Below are 23,797 nucleotides of genomic sequence, written 5' to 3'. Positions count from 1 at the left end.
AACTACACACTCACAGACACAGGAGCATACTGCGTTTGTGTGTGTGGAAGTCCATTTGACATAGATAAGGCTGACAAACTAACAGTGAATGGGGGTCAAGCTACAGAACTCTGGCCAGCTCTGTATCGATTGGCTGGTCACAGGCGTGAGGTCATCAGATCCACCCTGGGAGGCTGAGGGATAGCTCTTCAGTATGAGGGAGGGGCGGTCAGGTCACTCTATGCCCTTTTTTTTAATTCAGTTTTTTTTCATTTACCTCAGAAATGTCTTGCTCAGCAACATCACTGCACCCCCCCCTCCTTATCCAATCCACTCTCGTCCCTGACTCTCTCCCTTCAATCCATCTTTCTCTCTGTCTCTTCCACCATCACTGTCTCCCTCCCCTCTTTCCCTTTGCATCCGCTCCACATTCAAAGACTGAGCGTCATGTGACCAGAAATGGATCGATACGAGTGCATCTTTCCCCTTGCACTGTATAATGAGACTTACATAACCTGCTTACACACAACGCTCACAGTCTGCTATTCTGGCTGTTTACAACAAAAACGCAGTCTTAAAAGGAAAATGTTGTTTCAGAAGCACATGATGGAGCGGTGAATACCAGGCAGTAATTTGATCACTTACCTTGTTTGCTGCCATAAACACTTTGTATCAGCCTAGATGCTTTCAGTGTTGTTGCTTTAGTGCTATGCATCTGGTTATTATTGCTCTGTCTTTCAAACTGTGTCTACTTCTCTTCGTTTTACTCAGTGCACTTTCCTGTGAAACAAACAGTATGCAGGACTTTAAGTATTTAGCACGTTAAATCCACCTTATGTAATCTCTATCTTATATGCCTGAAATCTGCAGCATTAAGCCTTTCTCTTCCTCTCAGTGGTAGAGGATTTATTATATTTAAAAATACATTTTAGATATTATAGTAAAAGCTATTCATAGACTCTGCTATTACTGTATTACAGTAAATGGCTGGGTTCAGCACAGAGACTAAATATTATCCTTCATTGTCTCATTCAGTGTTATGTAATATTGAGAGAGTATGTTTTATTCAGCAGTCAAATAGATTAGATTTGTAGATTCACAGAAAACTGGATTAACAGAGTAGTCAGTTATTCCAAAAAAGTGATGAAGTGATACCCACGTTGAATCACCGAGGCACACAGTAATGATCTGTTATTGTTCTGTTGCTCCAAAAAACAGCCTTTAAATACCAGTTCGTGCTAGGATAGCCTGTGGTTGGTCGATGCCAAGCGGCAACCTCCGGCTGTGAGAATTGAAGCCAATGCGGAAGGTGAAAAAATGCAGTTCATCGAGTGTGCGCTTGAAATAAACATGTTTACAGCCTGGTTCAAAAAAAACGAGTGTAGTCGGAATAGCTCAGTCTTGGGGGTGATTTTTTTTCATAACTCAGCCATTTCATAGATACTAAAATTATGAGTTTGAAAGATGAGCAATGAAAGTTTGCACAGCCCCTGAGGATGCATCCCTTTCACTAACATCTCTTGAATTTGAAACTATTTTCGGTAAACTCTTAAATGGACTACCATGAGACTTGGTCATGAGAATTCAGTGTGCCTGGAGGATGAATCTAAAGAAATCAGTGACTCTCTGGTTTGCACTGGGGATCCACCAGCAGGTTAGAGTTTTCCCTTTTCATGAGAAACAGATAAGGGCGCGGACTTAGCCTGATGGTAAGACTCTTTCCCGCATGTCATTCCCTGCACTCTCTCCTAGTTTCCTACACTATCTACTATCCTCTCCTCTATAAATAAAAAAGGCTGTAAAAAAAAAAAGAAGACAAAAATAAACAGATAAAAGCATAGTGGTGGATTGTCATAACAAGTAAGATCTGGAGTATTTCCTTTATAATTAATTGTGACAACTTTAGTTTATATCCAACAGTTTGGATTGAACACGTTTCAACAACATCTAGTTCTCTCAAGTGTCATGGACTTTGGTTCAGTTGGTCTTGCTCCCAACATGGCAAACTGTCACATCTTTGGCGATCCCTTCAATTATATCGACAAGCATCACAGAGTTGGTTCAATGGGTGCCAGTTTAGCCAAGCAATTAAGGTGGTCGCCCCACGGTTACTGTCTCTCATCACTGTCCTCTCCAATACAAGGTACAATATCTGAAGATGAGGTTAGGTGTGAGTTGGCAAATATAGATGTATAAGTGAGTTGGATTAATACAGAGACTTTGGTTTATAATTTACTCAGTAAACATCAGCAGTCTAGCATCGTCACAGTGACTAAGCCTGCATGCTAGCATTTAGGCCATAACAAACACACCAGGAGCACGGCTGAGTCAAGAATCGCGCTTTATATAACATAAATTTTCTTTAAACTGTGCTCAGCAAGGTAAGAGATTAAATAGTGAGTAAGTCAACGATGTGTCATTGTGTTTCTTTGTATTTGACAGAATGAGTAATGACTTCATAACTACCTCTCTTGTGTGATAGTATGAGTATCAGCGTCTTTGTGTTGAAGGTTTGTGAGTGTAGGAAATACAATAAATGACTTTTGAGTTATAAACTGTGTTTTTCTGTTTCTTCCTCATGCATGAAATTCATTTGCACCTCATGAGAGACAGTGAGAGTAAAAAATCAAACCAGCTTGATTGCACAGGGACCTTTTCACAGCTTGTACACACCCTCACAGCCCTGAGTCTAATAATTCCCTGATGCAACGAAACCAGAGGATTGTCAAAGTGATGCTGCGTACACTGAACTGTGTCCCAGTAGGAGGGTGGCTTTAAATGAAAAGGTCACATCTCATCCACCTGTTAAAGAGCAGATGCCACATCAGAGCAATGCTTGGCAGGAGGGGCAGGTATCGTTATTGGGCACACGAGACGCACTTGGCAGGGCGCAGGTATGGCTATACTGCTCACGCACACAAACTCGTAGACACACACATCTCCCCCTCACACAAGATGCCTCACCCCTCTCCCTGAGAATGCAAGATATGGGCAGAGAATAGAAACAGAACCTTTTCCAGGGATGATCACACCGGCTACACAAAAGCCTTGAGTTGCTGGTGATGTATACAGGTCGGCGCTGTTGTCATGGGACTCTGCTTACACAAGACTGAGCCTTCAATCAGACCAGGAAATGTTGGTCAAAAAGGCCACTGCTCAGATTTTTCATTGGTGGAAACAAACTCCAGAGAATGTCCACCCTGTCTTTTTTCTGTTGACACAGCATACACCCTCGTGCATACAGACGCATGAGCAAACAACATAACACACTGTACCTGGAAGCTGCTATTTCCACTTTACTCCTGGCGATGGCTGCAGCCCTCTGAGCCCCCTCCACAGCCGGTCCACCTTCTCTTTGGTTTTGGGGTTCTTAAGAGGAATCAACTGCTTCCTTATTCCACGAACCAGCACGTTATTTTTGTACTTCCCTTCTTCTTTGGTGCCGTCTGGAAAACCGTGCACCCGTAACCATGGCGCTTGTTGTTAAGCCATTCTCCCTCATACTTCATCCCGTTGGATCTCTCTGAAACACCAAATCCATTGCGCTTGTCGTTCTTCCACTCGCCCATGTACGTCTCAGTCGTCGTGGCATCCACATGGTCCTCAGAGGTAGGTCCTCATCCGGCGCTCGCCATCACCGATGGATATGGTTAGAGTTGGCGTCACTGGAGCTGATGCGGCTCATGGCGGCGTCACTGCGTGCAGAGCTGCGTTTACTGGAGATTTGAGGTCGGAGAGTCAGACTTACGCAACTGGCCTAAGGCTGCCGAAGAGAGACCCCCTGCGGAACAGGCCCTTCTTCTTGCCGGTGACAACCTCACTGTCTGAGTGGAAGTTAAGGACGAAGCCGCCACGGCTGCCTGTCGGCGTGTCTGCAGGGGAGGAGAGGTCCTGGAGCACTGTGCCGTTTGCTCGCTCGGAGCGCAGGGAGGCCAGAGACGTACGCAGAGGGAGCGGATAACTGTGGCCATCCCATAGGGAACACTCTGACGCACGCCGTAGCCATGCCGCATCCCACCCATCCACTGGCCCTGATAGGTACCTGAGGGACAGACAGACACGGGTCAGGTCATCATTAAATCACATGTCCAGTGCACAGCAGGTCGTTAAAAACAGTGTTTCTCATATGTTTTAATTCATAGCCCACTTTTTCATCCAGTCTGTCATATGAGGTAATGTACTGACATCTACTACAGATGTGTGTAAGAAGGTCAGTGCATTAAAGACTGAAACTGTTACTAACACTCTTCATTTTCAGAAACATCATACGCATGACACCACAAAGGCTATCATATAGTCTTCTCATTACTGACTATAACCAGGTCTCACTCTTATGATAGATTAGTTCAGGATGGGTGTGACATCACAAGCACATTCACTATTGGTCTCCAAATGATTTGGAAAGAGCAATTGACATTGATTAGCTGCCTGTGTGTGTTTTGTTTCTTGTGTGTACAGACTGCTTGTCTCACCGGGCCTACTTCCAAAAGAGGGACTGTCTTTTATCTGAATCACCTGAAACTGAAAGCCTAGAAAATATCTGCAGTGTAGGAATTTTCAACAAACTTTTCAAGGAAGACAGAAACAGGGGAAATAATTTATTTCGCTCCTCTTGGTAAAGTCCTTGGCATCAGTATCAGAATAAAGCTGATGATTTGAGGATACGTATGTCTGAATAGCTTAACCTGGGGAACATTTACCTTCATTGCAACAGTGAGCTTATCCTTGTCTTTACTTTCTATTTTCTCTACGTTGCATCCTGTCGGACAGTTAATCTCCTACATCAGCACAAAGAGGAGCCTTGCTGTAAGGGTGCAGCACAGTATGTCGGCCCATGAAATGTTTTCCTCATTCCCCACAGATCAGGGACTGTGAGCATAACTAACTCAATCACAGAAATTTGATTAAGGTACTGATACTGAGGATCACTTGGGATGAATGTGAATCACTCAGCTAGGAGCCTATTTTCAGGCAGCCTCTAACTCCCCCACTGACAGTAGGCACATTCACCGTTTGTCTCTGACGGCAGGGAATTGCTGTGAGTCACATAATGAGAGGAATACTTCATTAATCCCATTTGGTGCTGCTGAGCCCAATGAGCATGTGCTGGCCTACTGTAGCTTCTTCATAGCATCATATTACAATCCCAATCCTAATAATAAGAAAGGCTTGTTAATCCTGTACTCCAATCTCATTGACCAAACACAATGAAATAAGCCATAATGGTCTGATTGTAGAACAGAAAATGATATACTAGCCCCCGGCAGGAATTTAGATGGATAAACAGTGTGAGATTAACAGGCTGGCTCTGTGCTGCGGTTCAAATCGGTGACCCTGCAGATCAAGTTATCAGGATGCTGCAGGGTCAGACGGCCAGATGTTCTGTAGATCCTCTAGGATCAGCTGATTTTCCCAGCCCGGCCCCTCTGGAACTGTCATATGTGAGGCATTTATCCTGCACCTAAGGCCTCTGTTAGGAGAGATGATGCTCACAAATCACCCAATGACTGGGATGTTTTATAACCACAGAGGTCTGTTTGTAATAGATCAACTGTACTGCTTGGAAGCGCTTGAGTTGTGGACCAATCAGGATGTTGCTCCCTGATCACAAAGGTCTTGAGACAATCTGTGAAAACACCACAGATTGGAGATCAAAGCTCCAAGAGAAGCTTGCTCCGACCTCTGAGGTTGCATAAAGTCCAGAGTATATCCTTTACATAACTCACCACGGCTCAGCGTCTCAATGATACATGTATTTGGTATTTAAAGCACTGCAGGCATCACTTTATTAAGTTTTTTAGAAGTTTTGCAGAAATTGGGAAGTGTATCCAATATGTACAAACAAATGAAGGATATAAAAAGTGTATTTTGATTGAAGATAATGGGATTTGTGCAAAATATCTCATCTTAACCAGGCAAGTTATTACAGTTTAGGTTCAAATTTGAGAGTGAGACGAAAGTGGGTGATGGTCAGGCTATAATTTCGAGAATTCTTGACACTTGCTCTGAGAGAAAAAGTTAGTTTTTTTAAATGAAATGATCGGGATTTATGCATGAAGACAGTCTAAAAGAAGTATGCTATTCAAATATGAAAAGTGAAAGAAATGTAGTGATGGTCAGGCTATAATTTCTAAAACAATATTCTCGACACTTGCACTCAGAAACAAGGTTTCTTTTTTGAAAATATTCAGTGTGAATGCAAAATATCCAATCAAACATTTGTAACAAAAGCACAAAGGTTGAAATTTGAAAGAGGCAGAGGAGTAGGTAATTGTCAGGTTACACTTTCTAGAAATGTCCCAACAAGTGTACACAAAATAAAGGTTTCTATCAATTGGAAATATTTTGATTTATGCAAAAATAACCAGTATTAAATGAGTGTATCAGCTCAGTAAAGGTTCAAATGTGAAGGGACAGAGGAGTAGGTGATAGTCAGCTATAATTGGCTCCACAGTCTGATTTGCATTTGATTCTCCAAGCTCCTTCCAGTAGGGACATGGTGCCACTGAGTTGGCAGCAGGAGTCTCTCTCCTCCCTCCCGTCATATGAGGAGCAACCGGTAGTTGCCAATGAGTTGGCTATTGGAATCAGAGAGAAGCCGATCTCTCTTAAACTGTGTGCAGCAAGTTAACATCACCGGGGTGATAAATCATACCTTTGGGGGGCTGGGGAAGTTAATGATGATGCTTGACCACAGTGCGCAGTGCGCAATCTCAGCTTCCAGTCAGATGATATCAGATGGAGATTCATGCACTGATGTATTTCCATCAGCCTCCCTCAGTTTGACTCTGAGCATCATCGCACACACAGGCTACATAACACACCACCGAGCAACGCCGTTAAAGCGACACACACAACAACAAGACTGAGTTCTCACCGCCATCTCCATAGGTTTCGATCCCGTATCCATCCTGCAGCCCGTTGCTCCAAGTCCCGTCGTATCTAGCAGGTGTGTTGTGGCTCTGCCGGACGCCGTACCGACCCTTAAAACCGTGACTCCACTCCCCGCGGTACATTCCACTTGCCTTTATTCTCCACTCCAAGCCCATGCCGCTTCCCCTGGGACCAGTAACCCCTGTAGGTATTCCCGCTGGGCCAGGTGTACACCCCTACTATCTCAAAGCCGTGCGACCAGGACCCGGCGTACTCGCCCTGGCCCTTGGGTCCGGTGCAGGATGCCGTGTCCGTGGGCTTGCCATCCTCCCACCCCCCGCCAGTAAGTGCCACCGTCGTCGAAGTCAAACCTTCCGCCGTCATTCAGATAAAGGCTGGAAATAAAGCAGATCGTGCGCTGCTGCAGACTCTGGCGTCTCCAGGACCGAGGTTGAGGGATCCAGGACCGGTGGTAAGGTGAAATGATGAGCCAACAAGAGATGACTAGAGGAGCATAAAAATAGGAGATGAGGAAACAGGATGGTACTTCCAGACACTGACATGCAATACAAAAGGCATGCGTAATGGTAAGTGTAAAGGTATGAATGGTGGGCGTCATTTACCGGAGGCGCAACGCCGGGTTCTCCGCTGTGTGTTGCTCGTCTCCTCCCCCTCTCACCCACTGATCACAGAGGGAGAGAGAGAAGCGCCGAGTCCCTGCTAAGAAAGACACTGGGCCAATCGCAACGTCACGCCCACAGGGACCTCCCACTCTCCTCTCTCTCTCTCTCTCTCTCTCTCTCTCTCTCTCCCACCTCCGCGGGGAGCCTGGAAACCTCAACTCCCCCAAAATAAGACACCTCTTCATCTTCGCCAACCGGATAAGTGATCTGAAAACGCGTCTCACTTACCTTACAGGTGTTTTCATAAAAAAAAATCACAATAACAACAGAGACGTGAGGCTTATTTGTTTACCATGGCTCAGTGAGTGATTTGATTACTTGATAGAATTCTTTTTTTTTTTAGATCTTACTGCCTGCAATTACATAAACATAAGCTTCTTAATTGCTATAATGTGTAGTATATATCATAAGATATTTTTAATTACAAACATGCTACAATTAGTGTCTGTATCACCACCTACATCAGTGAGACTGTGATATATCCTATAGTGACATGTGTAATAGCATCCAGAGGCCTGTTGGAGACCTCTTGAAATCAATTTACCATAAAAGTTGGTCTATTATTAAAAATATAAATGTATCTTTAAAGGAAATAAAGTGTTCAGGTATCGCTTGCAAGTGGATATGTCACTTTAAACATTATTTATAAAAATATTCATTTGAAAAATAAATTGATTCATTCAGTCTGTAAAGAATATTTCACCTTACACGACTTGAGAGGCTTTTGATTTTGTACCAGGGTTGATCAGAAACCAGCTCCTGTTGACCAAAGGCTTGCTCAACAGATAGATGGCAGCGACCTCTGTTGTCCGAGTGCTAAGCCAACATGGCTAAAGTGCTGTGATGTGATATGATATGATATGATATGGAGAAGTGATGGGTGCCTTTCAGTGTACATAACATTCATACATGTCTTAAATGGTGGTTTATTTATTCCCACTAAATATACTATGTTAATTAACAGCGTATTTCAACGAAAAAGAAACGTAAAAAGATATGTGCGCAAATTTGAATTTAAGAGCCCATGGCAACTACAACCGGAAACAGGTGAGTCATCAAGGAAAAGGGAGAAGAAGAAGATTTAAAAAAAGATAGATATAATAATGAAAAAAAAGAAAAAATAACAAGAATTGTGTAGTCTTTATTTAACATTTTATTTTGCTTGACATATATTTAATTCAATACGATATGTTTTTTTGGTGTTTTTTTATTGAACATTTTACAAAATTACAAACCCTCAATGAGGACGGTAAAAACAGATTATAATCAATTACAGTGCAAAGAACAAAAAGGGAATCATGTAAGGAAAACAAACAAAATATTGTAAAACAACAAATAAGGTGCACCAGGGCTACTGAGTGAGTCAGGCATCCCAAAAACAATATATAGCAGAGCAGAGGCAAAAAAAGAGGCAATCAAAGTTCAGTATAGTCCGTATATAGAAAAACCATTTGCGACAAAGGGACATTTCATTTCAAATTTATATTCATGGTTTGGCTGTTACAATATAAGTGTGAAACGATAAGAAAAGATATATACATATAATATACACATACACACATACAAATATTCACATACCTATATATACACACATGTATACATATATACACATTTCAAATTAAAATGATAAATTATGAGCAATGTATAAATATATCTTGCTTGCAATTTTTCTTGTAGTTTTTCAGGGTCGAAAAGAATAACTCAAAATCATTTATAAAACCAGGAAAGGAGTGCTTATAATTTCTCCACTTTGCACAACTGGATATGGTATTTACCCAGTAATAAAATTACATTATTAATATCTGAAACTGAAATAGCCAAATCAGCCATGTAATAAACAATATGATATAATTCAAAAGATGGAACATCAGTTAATTTTAGTGAAACTCAATTTATTATATCTGACCGAAAAGACTGAGAGACGGGACATAGAAAAAATAGATGATAATGACGGTTCCACTCCCGGCCGCTAGGGGGTGTATTCAGCTCACTGTCATGTGGAGTGCTGTCCTCACTTGTCCCCTAAAACACTAACAGATAAAATGGCGTCCGATGGCAGCCTAGCTGAAACCCAAGACGAGACAGCAGCCCTTGTAGAGACAAGTTTAGAACAAGATGTACCTCAGCAATGTGACACAGTTGCGAAACAGAGCGAGTCAAAGTTAACGCTGTACCACTGGACGCAGTCTTTCAACTCTCAGAAGGTGAGGCTTCACGTTTCAGCACCACGAGTCAGTGGACAGCTCCCCAGCACAGCTTTAATTTACTGTTACATGGACAGTAATCTGGGGTCATGTTACCCATTAACAGTATCTTCAATAATAAAACTCGATTACAACACATTATCATCATCCATCACATGAATGTTACTATTTGGTTTACTCTTCATTACGAAAGTTGAATAACCAAAGCATCCTTTGAAGGCTTTCAGTCATTCTGTGGTGATTGCTATCATATCTGGACAAGTCTGTTCCTCGTCAAAGAGATCCATATCATACATTCACACATAATTTGAAATAATATATCGTGTGATTATTTATGTGTGTCAGTTGTTCAAACGGTGCCCCTTAAATATTCTGTTATTCATTGGTGTATACGTGTATATCTAGTGTTTATCCTAACATACATACCATTATTTTTATAGTTGTTTGATGAAAATATACTGTTCATTGTGCTAATTATTATTTATTAATACAATCAAATGTGTATTTTTAAGTTAGTTAACATGTCTTAGAGTCCCCTTTGTATGTTGTTTTCAATAAAGGACAACAAGAAATTGAAGTACTTGTAGTTTCACAGGTACTTTAACATCTGAATTTCTTCTTGGGCCTGAACTGTTAATGACATCTGTAATGTGTCAAAGCTTTTAAATTTAGTTTCATTTAATGATGACACTAATCCACACTGCTCTGGGAAAAACCTATAACAGCTTCTAAATACTTTGGAAAGTGAATTGGAGATGCTAAAGAACTGGTTTGATTATAACAAGTTGTCTTTGAATTTAAACAAAACAAAGTTTATCATGAGGAATAAAAATGTGTTACTCCCTCTGTTTATTTAAAAAAATGCTAAAAAAATATTCAATAAATAGCGTAAGGAGGAGGTTTAAACACAGTTAATTAAAAAAGACTTCACACTCAGGTTTTTGTCTTGCTGCTTGTTGAGAAGACAATGTTTTGCTATTTTGTTTTAGTTTGATTCTGAATGAAATGTTGAAAGATTTTTTTGTTCTTATATAATCTTATTTACTAGCACATGATTACCTAGGCTGTGGGCATCTAGGTGTATGCACAAGAAGTATGTTTATGTCTACAGTATGTCCATTCCTGCTGAATCCCTCAGTGTTTTGTTTCGTTCTTCTCTTTGTGATTTGTATATGGCTTCTATGTTGTGGAGGGAAGGTTGATGCGGACAGAAATAAACTTAAACTTAAAGTACCTTTGACAATCATATATTTTGTTTCACAGGTGCGTCTGGCCATAGCAGAGAAAGGTTTGCGCTGTGTGGAGTACGATGTCAGCCTCCCTCTCAGTGAACACAATGAGCCCTGGTTCATGCGTCTGAATCCCACTGGGGAGGTTCCAGTCCTCGTCCACGATGACAACGTCATCTGTGACCGACGCAGATCATGGACTACCTGGAGCAGAATTTCAACGAGGGTAACTTTTCGACTGTTATGATAAACTCGATAAGCTCCACAGCGGGGCCAAGCTTAGCTGGAACTATTCTTTGGACATTGTGTTTCCATTTTATATTATTTCTTTGTGTTAAAAACTTTTAATTGAATTTATTTTCATTTGCGTTACCTTTTCTCTCTGTTGATTATTTTCCGTTGAAACCCTTTCCTTTCATTTTCTGTTCGTTCTTGGTTTCTCTCCACTGATCCATAATAACTGTGTTTCAAGGGTGTCATCCAGTTGCTTAGAAGAAGAGAGAATCTGGTAAGCGTGGAACTATTTGTGCTGATAAAAATGATGTGTTTGAATACCTCCTGTTGACACATCAAATGTTTTCTAAGCATATCCCTGAAGTATTCTCATCAAGAGGAGCTTCACCTCCTTTCTTTCTTCCTCCTCTCCTCTGCTCTTTTTCATGCTGAGAGAATCAAAATGTCACTTTTGATCACTTTCTTGTGTTGGCATGTTTGTCTCTGAAGGCACTCCCAAGCTCATCCCTGAAGAGGGGAGTATGTACTATCACAGAGTGCAGCACTACAGAGAGCTGCTGGACTCACTACAGATGGATGCCTACACCCATGGCTGCCTCCTCCACCCTGAGATCACAGTGGACTCCCACATACCTGCATATGCAGCAACATGCATACGAAGTAAGACACACTGGGAGAAGTTTTTTTACAGCTTTGTCTCTACAGTTTCTTCAAAGTACCCTCATACTGTATATGCTGAGACCACTTGAGGCCATAACAAATTTCGGTCATGCAGTTAAACAAAGAGTAAGGGGTATTTAAGGGAGATCCTTGATAAGTTAAACCATATCATAAAGACAGTCAAGGTTTCTTTTTGGGGTACATTCATACTGCTCTAACTGCTCAGCACTTTTAACTCTACTGCATGCTTCAAATTTATTTAAAGTGCAGTTTTCTTCTTTTGAGGATTGGATGTTGCACAAAAGGAGAGGTGCTGAATTAGATACAGTACACACACAAACTAATGTTATCAGTGTAATAGATTTTTCTAACCAAGTTTCCTAATAATGAAAATCAACGTACTGTTCATTCTCTGTTGCGTGATGATGTGTCTTTGTTCCACAGCACAGATCGGAAACACACAAACTGAGCTGAAGAAGCTGGCAGAGCAGAACCCAGAGCTTAAAGACGCTTATGTAGCCAAACAGAGGCGCTTGAAGGTCAGTTATTCCTGTTAGCAGAGTGCCAGTCCAGTAAAACTGTTGTTTTTAGTGATTTACTCTGGAGCTCATGGAGCAACACTACATTCTTGGTCAGACTTGGTTAAGGACTGGATCCTGTTTTACCATTAATGCTGCACTTTGGCTTTGTGTTGCAGCTCAGGTGGTAGATGTTATGTAATGTCTGGGCTGCTCAAGAGTCCCCTGATGCTGATCTGCTCTTTCAGACTCAGCTAACCAGCCAGCTAAAGCAACAGAGCCACATCAAATGTTAGCTAGTTTACTAGATACAGTAGCTTCGGCTAGCCAAAATAAATTGTGACACTCGTGTTTGTTTTTAGTGGTTTCTTTTTGCTAACATGACAATAATTGAATGGGGAAATAAGCAACCTGAAGAAAATAAGACAATATCTCTACCTTTATGTGTGTTACACAGTTCTGTAGCCAGCTTTTAACACTTAAACATTTATTTTTTTTACCAGAGTTTACACTTATAGTGTCTAATAAATAACATGTACACTTATCATTGATATATGAAAATGTTTCTGCAGTCTAAGCTGTTTGATCATGACAACATGAAGTATCTGAAGAAGCTTCTGGATGAACTAGAGAGTGTGATGGACCAGGTGGAGACCGAGTTACAGAGGAGGGTGGAGGAAACACCAGGTACACGTTTCCGTTTTATCTGTAAACTTTTAAGGCAGTAGAGTTTCCTGTGTGTTGTCATCTACTTGTCTTACACTCTGTCTCCACCTCTGTCCTCCTCCTCCTCTTGTAGAAGAAGGCACTCAGTCCTGGCTGTGCGGTGAGTTCTTCAGCATGGCCGACGTCTCTCTGGCCGTCACTCTGCACCGCCTCAAGTTCCTCGGCCTCTCTCGCCGCTACTGGGGCAACGGTAACCGCGTGAACCTCGAGACTTACTATGAGCGTGTGGTGGAGCGACCGGCCTTCAGGAGAGTGCTCGGCCACGTCAACAACATCCTGATCTCTGCTGTGCTCCCTGTGGCGTTTCGCGTGGCCAGGAAGAACGCACCAGTGATCGTGGGCACCACCATGTTGATAGGCATCCTCGGAGGAGCTACCTACCTCGCTTTCCTGTACATGAAGAAGAGGCTGACTGTCTCCTGGTGATGTTTGGGGACTGGATGGAGACAGGGATGAAGAAAAACACAGAGTTATATGATAAATGTTGACTATGTAATGGTTCAAATTTTGAAAAGTGTAAAACATAGAGGATTTAATCCTGCTGCAGGCACCTTTAATAAGTTATCATACAAACCTTTAAGTCTTGTTTTATTTTGCTGTGCACAAAATGCGCTTTTCGTCCTCCTGAATGTGACTGCTGCATTAGGATCACTTTATTGAGCATTTGAACATGCTTTTACTATTTATTTAAATCCACTTAAACCAAATCTTCTTTATTTTTGTCGCTCTTAAAGTTCAGAGTCAGAGTCCAGAGAGCACTGTTTTCAAAAGGTAGCATGAATGGCTAAAATAAATGGGCATTTATTTTTTACAACCATGTGATAGCATGTGAACTTATCATGTATTAGTGGAAATAAATGGTTGGATGGCTTGGATGAATAAATCTCTTTCAAATGTGGACTCTTTTTGAAGCTGTCAGTGCGAACCTAAGGCACCAAAAAGTCTGTTCAGATATCTTCATGGGTTATTAATCTCTATTAAACAGGCCTTATATGTTTCATTTCCCAATATGTGCTTTTATGTAACTTATTATTTCACGTCATCCATATTTATATTTATTAAAAATAGAAAAGGGCACCAGAAGCCTGCGACCTGCTTTCTGTGATGAAGTTTGCCAGCATTTAAAAAGCTGTTACCGTACTGTACACCTGACTTTGTTAATGGAGCTCCTGTTATCACACATGCACTCCTGGTTTACTGTACGACAGATGGATGTTTATTTGAAATGACAAAAGATGAATGAATGCTTCACAGTCTCCAACATTTATAACATCTGTTTGAAATAAAACTGCTCCCAAACAATCTGCAGTGTTTCCTGTCACTTCAGTATAACTCAAAACGGCATTAAGAACTAAATCAGCATAATTTATGAGGCTATATTTTATCATAGTGTTCAGGATATTACATTTAGTAATCACATTTCCCACAGTCTGGATGTGAGTCAACATCCACAGTGATTTGTTTGCCCGGTCTAAACCTGAAGGCCAACACTGACATTTAACACAGCTTTAGTTTAGACCCCTCCCTCACGTGAGCTCAGCCGCCCATAAAACACAGACCTGCTGGATCTGTCAACAAAGTCTGGCCTTTGTTTTTCAGCGTCCAGAGGGCTGAGTTAAAGAAAATGCCTCACATGTGTTAAAGCCACATGTGAGGCAAGCTGTCAAAGGCCCGTAAGCTCTCATACTGGTGTGTCAGCTCTGGAAAATCATACCCCGGCAAATGTCAACTAAAATGACATCATTTATGTTTCAAGGTTCTATCACACAAGTGACATTTTAAGGGATAGCTGTCAAAGTCATAAATAAAGTGCAACTATACAAATGTGACTCTTTTTCACACACTAAGTGAGAGCTTACAGGAATCATTCACTTATGACTGCTACAAGGATCTATGGTCATTTCTGCATCAGAAACACTATTCAATAACTCTGTGTAACACAACAGACTGATATATGGTTATCATAAAAAAGTGTTGTGTTGCAGGATTCCTGCTGATCCCTAAAATGTTTGAAATTAGAATTTCAAAGTTTAGGTCAGAGTGCCTGACAAAAGCATATTATTCCCTGTGAGAGGTCTTAACTTAGAGAGGCCACTTTGACTGAGAAATGTTTGAAAAATGCATCAAATCTACTCCGTCTAGCTGGCAGTATAAGGTTGCTTCAATCTATCAATCTTTATTTATAAAGCGCCAAATCACAACAAACGTTATCTCAAGATGATTTCCAAACAAAGCCAGTCTAGACTGTACTCTATGCTCTATTATTAACAAAGACCCGACATCAAGACAGGATAAGATCCAGTTCCATCTTACAGACAGGACTCAGTCTGATCTCATCTTAATCCACCATGAGCAGAGCACTTTGCAGCATTTAGCAAGTTACAGTGGCAAGGACAAACTTCCTTTAACAGGCAGAAACCTCGAGCAGGACCAGACTCATGTTAGACACACATCTGCCTCGACCTTGATCTGTTTGTTCTCATATTGACTGCATTTTTGACAGCAAACCACACACACATTCACCATCAATGAACAGAGGAGAGAAGGAGAAGAGGATGAGGAAATTAAAGTTAAAGGAAATTTGGCTTCAAAATGAAAAATAAGAACTGTCCACTTATCCGGGGTCGGGTCATGGGGGTAGCAGTCCAAGCAAATTGACCCAGACATCCCTCTCCCCGGCGACACTTTCCAGCTCCTTCTGGGGAATCCCGAGGCGTTCCCAGACCAGGCGGGAGATATAATCCCTCCACTGCGTTCTGGGTCGACCCCGGGGCCTTCTCCCAGTTGGACGTGCCCGGAACACCTCTAAAGGGAGGCATCCGGGAGGCATCCTTATCAGATGCCCGAACCACCTCAGCTGACTCCTTTCGACGCGGAGGAGCAGCGGCTCTACTCCGAGCTCCCTCCGGATGTCCGAGCTCCTGACCCTATCTCTAAGGCCAAGCCCAGATACCCTTCGCAGAAAACTAATTTCAGCCGCTTGTATCCGCGATCTTATCCTTTCGGTCATGACCCACAGCTCATGACCATAGGTGAGGGTTGGAACGTAGACCGACTGGTAAATCGAAAGCTTTACCTTCCGGCTCAGCTCCCTCTTCACCACAATGGTCCGATACAACGTCCGGATATCAGAACAACTATAAAAGATCAATAGCAACATAAGCTAAGCTGTGCCATTACTCAATACAACACAACTACTACACGTACTATAAACAGTGGACTGTTTAACAAGTAATAACAGTAAAAACAGTAACAGTAATAACAAACAACAAAAAATTATTTTGTTTATTAAAATGTTCAATTTGCAACAACATTAAAAGTAGTTCGGCAATTTTGCAAGAGCTGAGAGTTTCCATCCAAACATTTTCCTATTCTTTTTTGTGTACGTCTACACATTTTAGCAGAGCGTCTTTCTGGAGTGTGTCTTCATTTCTATGCTTCAAATCATCACACAACCAATACAATAAGAGTCTGTTTGAAGCTCCTCTGGTCCACATGTGGTTCTGAAGAACAAGTTTGATTAATCTGGGTGAAAATGGTAAATTAATTTGTTCTTCTATCGCACTTTTACACTCCCCATCACATTCACTCATTAACACTGCATCTACACACTGAAGGCAGAGGCTGCTGCTGTAAGGAGCCATCAGTGTTAACTCATCCCATTCATACACATTCACACAATGCTGACTGTGTGACAAGGAGATCAGTGTCTTTCCCAAGGATAGTTCTGCATGTGACTGCAGGAGCTGGAATCAAACCACAAACACTCAAACAAAGAGATGACCCACTCTACCACTGAGACAAAGTTCATGAACAGTAGTTTAGTAGTTTAGTAGTTTAGTAGTTTAGTAGTGTTTTATTCAGGCATCATTCATAACACAATCATTTTTACAGTACAGATACTTTCAATAAAGCACCAGTAGTGTATGAAGTGATGATTTAAAAGGCCTTGGCAGAAGCATAATGCTTATTTAAGCCTAGCCTACCAGTACATTCACAAAGACTATTAAATAATAGTAATCATTATTATCTAAACACTTCCTCATTTCAGATAGTTCTTTTGCCATCAAAGTTTTCAAAGACATGTTTCTGCCTCATGATGATTCAGAGGTAACATGCCTGTTGTCTCCACTAGAGGGCAGTGCTTCCTCAAACATCCCTCGTCTCTGACTCGTGGAGGAGAAGGGGGAAACGGGGATTTCATGTCATGTGAACAGATCCATCTTTTGGATAAATTCATGTTGGTTTAGACTGTTATAAGTCAGAGCTGCAGCTGCAGAAGTGGATCATTTTGACCTCTTGTATGAGCTAGATGTTATTATGTATTGTTTTAATGATTAGTCTTGACATCTTCTGTTGTTTAAAGTCCAACAGGTGGTTCACTGTAACTGGGCTCCTCACTCAAACTGTTATACAAAGATCATTTCTCATTTATAGTAGGGTCAATGTAGAATTAGAAAAAGCTTATTAAAACACTTTGGCCAGACACGTACAACAAAATATCTGAATCCAAACAGAGAGTAAACTGTTTATTGTAGCTCATGACAAGTGTGATGAATTAGCAAAGACATTTATAGGACATGTTTCCCGTATTCGTAATAAATGCTCACTTCTCAGGCGTTTACTAATGTGTGATTCCCGGACTATTTATTATCCCAGACCAATTCCATAACTGTGAGACACAATCTGGAGAAACACGTTGCTTTCTTGATGAACTATCAATCATATTGATTTGGCTGCCAAAAGAATGTTTATAAATGTAAGATTTGTTGCAATATGCAGAATAAAGACCAGTGAAGGACTTGGAAAAGAGCTATGTCACATAGTTTGGGGCGGGATGAGGAAAGGAATTCCAAATTTTAATGAATTTGTTTTTCCTGTAAGTGATGATAATGACTCTATTTTCAGTTAAAACTACTGAACATGGACATCGTGTTCACTTCTAGTAAATTGTTCTATATTAACATTTTTGTAAAAATTTAGCAGCTGATGAATCTGCTTTGTAGTTGTCACACATTATTTAAAAAAAAGTTTTTTTTTTATATGCATTGACCTGATAAAACATTAGAGTTTTAGGTTCAGTAAGCTTGAATGGAGCAAATCATATTAATTATATCTTCGAAAGCAAAGTACGTTGCTTTTTTCATTTGCAGCTCACTAAAGGGGGACAGAAATGTAAAAACTGTGCACACTTTCTGACAATCGAAAGGATCCATATTGTTGCACTGAGAGTCCCCTGAAGAATAAGAAGACAATGATAGAGCTCTCTCAGCCATGTACAGTTCTCTCCTCTGCACACTTATCACTGTCTAATGGGGTCAAGCTTCTTTGATTGGCAGTTTGCAGAAACAGTCAAACACAGCATCCTTGTTTCCATTGACCGTTTCTTTCCAAGTATCCTCATGGTTCTAAAGGACTTATTTCTACTTAAGGACTTGGGCTCTTCATTTGGTGAAGGGTAGGCTTTGAATGTGAAGTGAATCAGTTTACAGGCTTTTAGGTTTAGGGATAAAAGAATAGACCCAGATGTTTCCCTTTGAGTGAAAAAACACTTACCAAACCAGATCTAAGAAGTCAAAATGTGAATGCTTTAATGAAGACAGAGAATGCAGCGACTGGTGTTCAAGATACATCCTCGAGTGTTGTAAAAAGAAGCCAATGCAAAAGTGAAAGAAAGGCAGCTCCCCCTATGTCCAGTAGAGGCTCGTTCCAAAAGCCAAAGAAACCCATCCAAACCCATGTTAAACTCAACTCAACTTATTTTTATTCATATAGCACCTTTCACACATTAGAGCATGCAGCTCAAAGTGCTTCAGAAAAGACCAGAGAGACAGAAAATAACAGCAATAGCAAAAAGATAGAGGAAAGATTTATGAAATACTTAATTTGAATTAAATCATTACAATAAAATTAGACCAGATAAAAAACAGAAAAATGAAATAAAAGGAAGTAACATTTAAATAACATAGAATAAGAATAAAATAAAAAAAATAAGAATGATTCTCAAATACTGGTAATAATGGTAATAATGCAGTCCAGGGCTAAAAAGAAGTCACTCAAAATCAAAAGGCAGATTAAAAAGGTAAGCCTTAAGTTTGCTTAAGTTCACTGATTTGATGTCCAGAGGCAGAGTTCAGAGTTTAGGGGCTTAAAAACACAAAGCTCTCTAGCTGGCACTTGCGAGGGACACAAGGAACATTTGAAAGGGAAACATTCGAGGATCTCAGTGATCAAGGAAAGGAGATTTGTCATGTATGGAGGAGCAAGGCTGATTTGACTGACAGGTGGGCTCGTTGAAACTGTTTGTCAGGTAGCTTGAGTACGGCCTCATTCCCACCTCTTTGCTGGTTTCTAAACTAGCTTGGAGTAAGTTGGAGTCAGCATTTCAAATATGTTAACACCCCATCTTTGGGTTTCATAACGCCTCTTCAAAAACCATTGGATGGTTTTGGTGTGGATGACGTCTCTGAGACTACGCCAGTACTAGCTGAAGTCTTTATGTTGTACAGTTAAGTGTAGTCCAACAGGGGGATTATTTGTATTCCAACTAAGAGAGTCTTTAAAACCAACTTGGTGTACATTAGAGAACACGAGTGGTGCGAGGTCAGACCGCTAGACAGTCGTATGCTGTTTCTTTGCTGCCATTCAAATAAACACTTTCCACCGCGTCAGAAGGAATCACTGACTCATTTGTCTTTCTCTTTCGACCTTGCTCTAAATTCTTCTTTTCTTTTCCCATGAGGGGGGTACCTACGTCAGGGGTGATGGGTGGAGCAGTGCAGGGGTCTGTTTTGGGAGAAGGGATTGTTGCATGGAAACCCCAAGCAGACTTGCACCCCCAGAGACAGAAAAAAACGTGTGGAGAGGGAGAACAAGACAGAGGTTACAGTTCAATGTAGTAAAGATGGCTATGAGTTGAGTTGAGGATGGACATGTGAAGGGTAGTGCAAGCACAAAGGGTGGATTCAAGTAAAAAAAATAAGGTTAAAATTACGTTGTTACAAGTAAATAAGAAAAGCTGCAGTTTTCTGTACAATAAAGCTTTGGTCATTGTTTCAGGGCAGGGACACAAGACTTCTTTTCTGAAGTTACTGAGTCAGGTGGACAGTGGGGTGATGATGTGTGAGCTGTGGTGGACGACCACAGACAGGCAGGCTGGGTCAACAGAAACCCACGCACCACTAGCTCACAGCCAAGCCTGCTTGATGTGGCTCTTGCTCCTGAGAGTGTGAGAGTGGGAGCATGGAAACTTCCACAGACACTTCTTGAATTAAGATGCTGTTGGCTGCAATGGTAGTGTAAGACACAAGGATACTGTAGGATTGATATGATTAAGGATTCGATTGATCGCCTCAGAATCAGAGTTGTCTTACCACTCTTACCATAGAGAACAAGGATAAGTCTGTACGCTTTGTAATATAATTTACAGAGATGCAACATCAATCCACCAATGAGCAAGGAAAACCTTCATTCTAACAAGCAGAAACCTCAAGCAGAACCAAACTTATTGGTGGACAGCCATCTGCCACAAGCAGAAGAGGCAAGACGGAGGAGTCGAAAGAGAAAGGGCCCTTTTATCGCAATCTAAAATGCACGGTCTAAAGCTCATGGTGCAAAGTGAATTAGGATGTGACTGATCAGCACAAGCAGCAAAGAGGTAGGAGTAAGTCCCTGGATTATTCAAAGGTGTGTTTTGGGGCACGACATGAATCAAACCAATTAGTTTGTCTGCCCTCATTCCCTTTGAGAGCCAGGTGCGCCTACAGGCAGCCATGTTGCTATTTATAAGGCGGCTTTCAGCCATTCTCCTTCAATAGACTTAGCTTAGGCCCGCATATTTAGCTTCTCTCCCTCCATTAAAGCACAGAAAAGGCACACCATTAGAGCTATGTCGATGCATACATTAATGTTATTCCACTGAAACAATTCCTCTGTACAGCACTACGATGAGGACTTTCCCAGTCAACACGTGTACATTTAACCACGAGGCACAGCAGAATAACTTCATCAAGTATTTAAAATTCAGGACACGCTGACAATATCACTGACATCAAAGAAATGTGGGCTATTATTTACTCATTTCTGCTGTTTGGTCACATGGTTGTATTTTGTTGGCTGCTGGAGTGAGACTATTTGGGACTGTAAATTAAGCTGGTAGGGAGAATGTTGCCACCATTGTTCATCGGTAAGAATGGAGGATTACTGGATGTTATCTTCAATGTTATATTTTGATGAACCGTGTGTGTTACAGATCTCCCCTCGTAACTGCTTCCACCGTTACTGTATGACAAAGCATGTATGGTGTTTAGGGCAGGACAATAACAAGGGCCCTGACTAGTTTCAGCCACCTAAGGCACATGACCAAGTACAATGATACACCAACACTAAAGTCCTTCATGGCAGGTACTGGGCGTAATGGATACTGTTCAGTCGTATTAGTATCTGGAGGCTCGACAGTCAGTGACTGTATAAAAATACAGCTTAGTTGTGTGTGAGCATGTGTATGAGTGTGTGTCTGTTTCTGCATGTATTCGAGAGAGTGTGCATGAGATGATGGAGAGCTTGGTGACCTCTCATGCAGGTGTTTGAGGAGACAGAGGTGACGGTGTCGTGGTCTTCTGGCAACCCCAGATCTTCAAGTACTCTGCCCCAATAAGAGGGAATTTGCCAACTTTCTGCCTGATCATACCCAAGCGGCAACCTTGGTCTAAAAATATGAGTCCAATGCGGAAGTGCTAAAAACTGCAGCTCATAGAGGATTCACTTGAGGCTGGCTCCAGAAGTACCAGAAACCACATACTCACCAATTAAAAAAGACGATCTTTACAGCAGAAATAAACATGTTTACAGCCTGGTACAAAAAATGAGTGTAGTCTGGATAGCTCAATTCTGGATTGGCAAACACTGTACGGGGGGTGATTTTTTTCATTTTGTGGTAATTTCAAAGATATTGAGATTACAAGTCTTCCAATGAGAGGCACAGCTGATTTGATTGACATGCAGGAACACTGTAGCGGTTGGCTAGGAGGCTCAAAGCCCGCCTCTTTACGTCACAATTGCTCGACAGCAGCACTATGGTTCTCGTCGACGATTGGCCTCAAAACAGCGCTTCAGAAACAGATGGCTGACGTCACGGATACAACGTCCATTACTTATACAGTCTATGATCACACCCCATCTAAGACCAACACACTCATTGGCTCTAGGGCGGACATAAGGTAACCCGTTATTTACACAACATGGGTGCTGGGTGTTGAAATGAGAAGTGTGCCTAGTGGGAAATTAGAGCACTTACACTAAATGGCTTTGTACTGGGTGTAAAATGGGGACCATAGACAATTAGATAAGGTTGTTTAGACAATCAAAGAGACAGGTAGAAACTCGGGGTGGGAACAGATTCATTGGTGGACAGCCAACTACCAAAAGTGGATGGGGCAAGAGAGTGGGATTTAGGCAGACAGAGAGAAAGAGAGAGAGAGGTTGAGACAAGGGGTAGACCTAAGACAGATCCTCAAACATGACACACCAGACTCAGTGGTGGATGGACATCTGTCAGAAGCAGATGGAGGCAAAAAAGTCTGAATGAGGGAGATGGATGGAAAGAGAGAGGCTAGGACAGACAGATGACAGACAGAAAGAAACACAAATGTAAGAAAAAAAGGTTATTTTACCAGACAGAGATTCTGACTTCAACCGGGCTTATTGGTGGGTCTCCATCTGCTGCTAATAGATGGACCAAGACATTTTGATAGAGGGGGAAACAGAAAGAGAGAGACGTGATGGAGACAAAAACAGAGAGGAAAACAGACCATAACTGTGGTTAATGAAGCTGAGCAAATGGATAATGAAACATCAGGAGAGCAAAGGAGTGTTTTAGCAATTTATCCTCAAATTTCTAGAACATTTGTAAAAAAAAAAGAACTCTTACTGAATGGAAAAGATGTTGGAAACAATAATGAGCTCCGTTTGTTCCTCTGGGGTTACATAATGTCACTTAACACGCAGGAATGACATGACAAGATGAGCTACCTCTGAGAACAGGGCAGCAGCTGTTTTCTTCTTTGTCACTATTGTCCAATGAGCTTTTTTATTGCATCACTCCCTGAATGTACTCTCTTCCATCTCGCTGAGTCTTTTTTTCATGGTTACTTTGGACACACTCTGAACCAACAAGAGAAGATGTCAGAAGCCAGTGGACACCTACAAAAGGTGTTCTAAGAAAGCCTCCGGGGCCTTTTCCAGAAAGCAGCCGTCACCGCCTTTTCACAGCGTCTGCGACACTCTGTTTGCTGAGTCGACAGAGGTAGGGATATCGCGATGTTGACACTGCTGTTACAATGACCCCCCGCAGGGTTTGCCCTTCACAGCTTTATGATGAAATCCTGTGCCACTATTCAACCCCACATGTGCTCCTCAAATATTTAAACACGGCCTACATAAACACAGCGGTGCGGGAGAGATGATACCCAATGCCGTCTGCTGCAGAATAAATCTCTGTTCAATTGGACAGATGTGGCCAAGTCAAACACAACACTGGCTTTTTATTGTGCTAATGATTTTTTTTTGTGTATGATGAGTTTGCCAGGACCATGCAAATGAACCACAGTGATGTCAACAGAAGTCTGAAGACTAAGGAGGGATCATTTTTCCAACTTTCAGAGCTCCAGTGTACAGATTTGACAGATGTTCTA

At 41.5% G+C, this 23,797-nt stretch overlaps 2 protein-coding genes across 2 annotated transcripts in view; one reads left to right on the top strand and one right to left on the bottom strand.

Moving 5' to 3' along the window:
• Window positions 1-8,269, bottom strand: part of jph1a (junctophilin 1a) — a 47,802-nt gene extending 39,533 nt beyond the window's left edge. The window contains 12 exon segments of the mRNA XM_034705854.1: window positions 3,255-3,318; window positions 3,321-3,434; window positions 3,437-3,587; window positions 3,589-3,630; window positions 3,632-3,703; window positions 3,705-3,734; window positions 3,736-3,932; window positions 3,935-4,021; window positions 6,857-6,995; window positions 6,997-7,152; window positions 7,154-7,742; window positions 8,244-8,269. Coding sequence (XP_034561745.1) covers window positions 3,255-3,318; window positions 3,321-3,434; window positions 3,437-3,587; window positions 3,589-3,630; window positions 3,632-3,703; window positions 3,705-3,734; window positions 3,736-3,932; window positions 3,935-4,021; window positions 6,857-6,995; window positions 6,997-7,152; window positions 7,154-7,471 — 1,370 coding nt within the window. The 5' untranslated portion in view covers window positions 7,472-7,742; window positions 8,244-8,269.
• Window positions 8,270-9,545: 1,276 nt separating this feature from the next.
• Window positions 9,546-14,408, top strand: gdap1 (ganglioside induced differentiation associated protein 1). Its single transcript, XM_034706488.1, is given in 7 exon segments — window positions 9,546-9,739; window positions 11,003-11,150; window positions 11,153-11,194; window positions 11,692-11,862; window positions 12,307-12,401; window positions 12,953-13,067; window positions 13,180-14,408. Coding segments are annotated over 7 exon segments (1,086 nt in total). The 5' UTR covers window positions 9,546-9,577; the 3' UTR covers window positions 13,533-14,408.
• Window positions 14,409-23,797: the final 9,389 nt, after the last annotated feature.

Source organism: Notolabrus celidotus, chromosome 17 (genome assembly GCF_009762535.1).
Source record: "Notolabrus celidotus isolate fNotCel1 chromosome 17, fNotCel1.pri, whole genome shotgun sequence".
NCBI lineage: Eukaryota > Metazoa > Chordata > Actinopteri > Labriformes > Labridae > Notolabrus > Notolabrus celidotus.
This window is presented reverse-complemented; position numbering and strand designations above follow the sequence as displayed.